Below are 3,083 nucleotides of genomic sequence, written 5' to 3'. Positions count from 1 at the left end.
CGTCACCTTTACAACGAGGTACAGCTTGTAAGCATCGGGCATTCGAGGAATGAAAAAAATCAAACCTCGGTTCGAAGTGAAGCGGTGAACGTTTATTCTATGTGTTCTAGAGCTATGAAATCTGTGTTCTAGATCTATACTTTCTATGTGCTTCAGTTCTATATTTTTATGAATTCTGAATTCTGAATGATTTTATCTGGAGGGTTGTCATGTGAGGCTTGACCAATCCTCAATCTTGGACGGACGCTACACACATATTCTGGATGTACGGGACAGATAAAACCTGTTCATTCTGGACTGAAATGACCATATATGGACATGAACGGGACACACAAAGCCACTCCTTGGTAGCGGCTTTCACCGCTTCAAAAAACTCGCTGTGATTGGCCAGCAGTCACTTTGACTGGCAGCGGCCCCTCGGTTTATCCCTGATGTCCGGCCTCCAGTCGTTGCACGTCGCTCCAATGAACTGCAGCGGTGGAGGAGGTATCTATCTAGCTCTTTATATCTGTGATGCTCAGGCCCACAGTCCTCCATGACCTCCACTGGCTCCCCGTCAAACAACGTATCCACTACCTCTGGAATGACTCCCCAAGCCCATCAGAGATGCCCCCTCCCTCACTACCCTCAAAACTGCTTTGAAAACCCACCTGTGCAAAATCCCCTTCCCCAGTTGATTTTTGAACTCTTGTTTTTATTGTTGTATGTTTTATCTTTTTTGTACTCTTTTCTTAATTATTTTTCCTAATAAAGTTGTTGCTCTTAGTTTTCCCTCCCCCTAGCCCCCGTAGGCCCATGTGTAAAGTGTCTTTGAGTATTCAGAAAAGCGCTATAAGTCCCAGATATTATTATTATTATTATTATTATTAAGGTGAATACATGAACTTTCTGAATCCAGGCAGCTCCCCCTACTGTCTGTAATGAGCAGCCTCAGCTGAATCAACCAATCAGATTCAGACTTGATGCTCTGACCAACTGTCCAATCACAGCGGCATCCTGCCGGCGTGACGTAGGCGTTTACGCCAGAGGCCGAGCCTTCATAAGCGCGTCCGGACCGACGAGACGTAATCATCGATCAAAGTGTCCTCTTTTTGATTTTTCTAATGATGTGTGATCCACACTGCATCACGCGCCACGTCCTCTACGACTTCACCGCATCGCCTGGGAGCGGCGAGCTGTCGGTCGCCGAGGGGGAGGCCATCACCATCACCAACCAGAGCGTTGAAGACGGCTGGATCGAGGTGCAGAACTCCCAGGGCGAGGTGGGCCTGGTGCCGGACAGTCACCTGGCCGCCGCACCCCTGGGCGAGAACCCCTTCTCGGAAGCTGAAAACACAGCAGCAGATTCTCCGTGCGTCGAGTGCGTCGAGATCCCGGCGTACCCCGACCTGCCGGAACTGTCGGAACTGTCCTTCATCGAACCGTCGGCGCCGTCGCCGTTGTCGCCTTCCCCCGCGGGGCCCGTCGACCCGGACTCTGACCCCGTCGCGTCGTCCAACGCCGCCACGCCTGAACCCGGCCTCGCGCTGGCCCTCGTGCCCGTGGCCGCCGTACCTTCCTCTGCGCTCGCGCTGGTCCCCGCGCCGCTGTGGAACCCCAACGCCGCCGCCACGGGGGCGCGGCACTTCGGGCAGACCAACGACAGCAAGTTCTCGCGTTTCTCCAAGTCGGGGTTGGAGCGCTACCTCCTGTGCAACGGCTTCGGGAAGATCAAGGAGAAGGTGCCGATCTACGTGGGAGACCTGGGGCCCATGTGGTGCTACCCGGAGACCTCGCTGGACTGCTCCGTGTCCAACCCCAAGAAGGGCAAGCTGTACGGGCTGAAGAGCTACACCGAGTACCTGGTCACGCCCAACTCCACAGGCAAATCCGTCAGACACAAATACAATCACTTTGAGTGGCTGCAGAACAGGCTCCTGCGTAAGTTCGGGGCGGCCCTGCCCATCCCCACCCTGCCGGACAGCAAGACGGTGCGCGGGCGCTCCGAGGAGGACAGCGGGAAGATCCGCCTGGAGCGGCTGCAGTCCTGGATGACGCGCATGTGCAAGCACCCGGTCATCTCCAGCAGCAGCGTGTTCCAGCACTTCCTGACCTTCAAGAACGACACGGACTGGAAGGTGGGCAAGAGGAAGGCGGAGGAGGACGAGAAGACAGGGATCATGATCTTCTCCACCCTGGAGCCTCAGGGCCCCGACCTGGAGAGCATCGAGATCGAGATGAAGTGCGAGAAGTACAGCAGGTTCACCAAGCACATGAGCGAGGGCATCAAGGAGATCATCACGGTGTGCCACGAGCACTGGAAGCGCTGCATCGGGCCGCTGGCCAAGGAGTACGAGAGGATCGCCCACGCCCTCCAGATCATCTCCAACGTCTTCGACACCAGCGGCTTCGGCGGCGAGGCCACGCTGCCGAAGGCGCTGAGGTCCACGGCCAACACCTACGAGGAGATCGCCCAGCTGGTGGCCGAGCAGCCCAGCCTCCACTACGTCCAGGAGCTCAACTTCGAATACAAGAACTTCCTGGCCTGCGTCCCGCAGACGCTCGCCGTGCACAAGACCGCCATAGAAAACCTGAAGGAAGGCGACAAGCTGGTGGCCACGGCGCGGCTCTCCCCCGAGGAGAGGATCACGCTGGCTCAGCGCGTCAGCACCATGTCGTACGCCCTGCAGGCAGAGATGAACCACTTCCATAGCAACCGTTGCTACGACTACAACAAGGTCATGTATCTCTACCTGGGCCAGCAGATCGAGTTCTACGAGGCCATTGTGGCCAAGCTGAGGAAGGCGCAGGGTCACTTTCCCGCCGCGACTCTATGAATACGTTTGGAAAAACATGCAGCGAGTGATGATCAGAAACGGCCTTGCAGAGTTTCCCGGAGGTATTCAGGGTACGCGAAGACTCTGTTCTCTGCGTCTACGGCGTCGCACGAAAGCATCAAGAGTACCAGATCCATAAGCTCGAAACGAGGCGCGAAGCGACACATTGTGAGCTTGTAGATCAGCTACTTTTGCTTTTGTTGAAAATCGAATCCTGGAAAGCACTGTGACCGTTTTGGAGCTTTCCACTCATCAGAGACAATGTAC

At 55.7% G+C, this 3,083-nt stretch overlaps 1 protein-coding gene across 1 annotated transcript; it reads left to right on the top strand.

Annotated features, from left to right (window-relative positions):
- Positions 1–1,106: 1,106 nt before the first annotated feature.
- Positions 1,107–2,816, top strand: LOC308304123 (sorting nexin-9-like; the record flags this gene model as incomplete). The annotated part of the gene is made up of 1 exon (XM_080748682.1): positions 1,107–2,816. One exon carries the CDS (start codon positions 1,107–1,109, stop codon positions 2,814–2,816), a length of 1,710 nt encoding a protein of 569 aa, XP_080604808.1.
- Between the last annotated feature and the right edge of the window lie 267 nt (positions 2,817–3,083).

Source organism: Nannobrachium achirus (assembly GCF_963921795.1).
Source record: "Nannobrachium achirus genome assembly, chromosome: 19".
In the NCBI taxonomy this organism is placed as follows: Eukaryota; Metazoa; Chordata; class Actinopteri; order Myctophiformes; family Myctophidae; genus Nannobrachium; species Nannobrachium achirus.
Note: the sequence above shows the minus strand (reverse complement) of the source record. Positions and strands in the feature narration are given on the sequence as shown.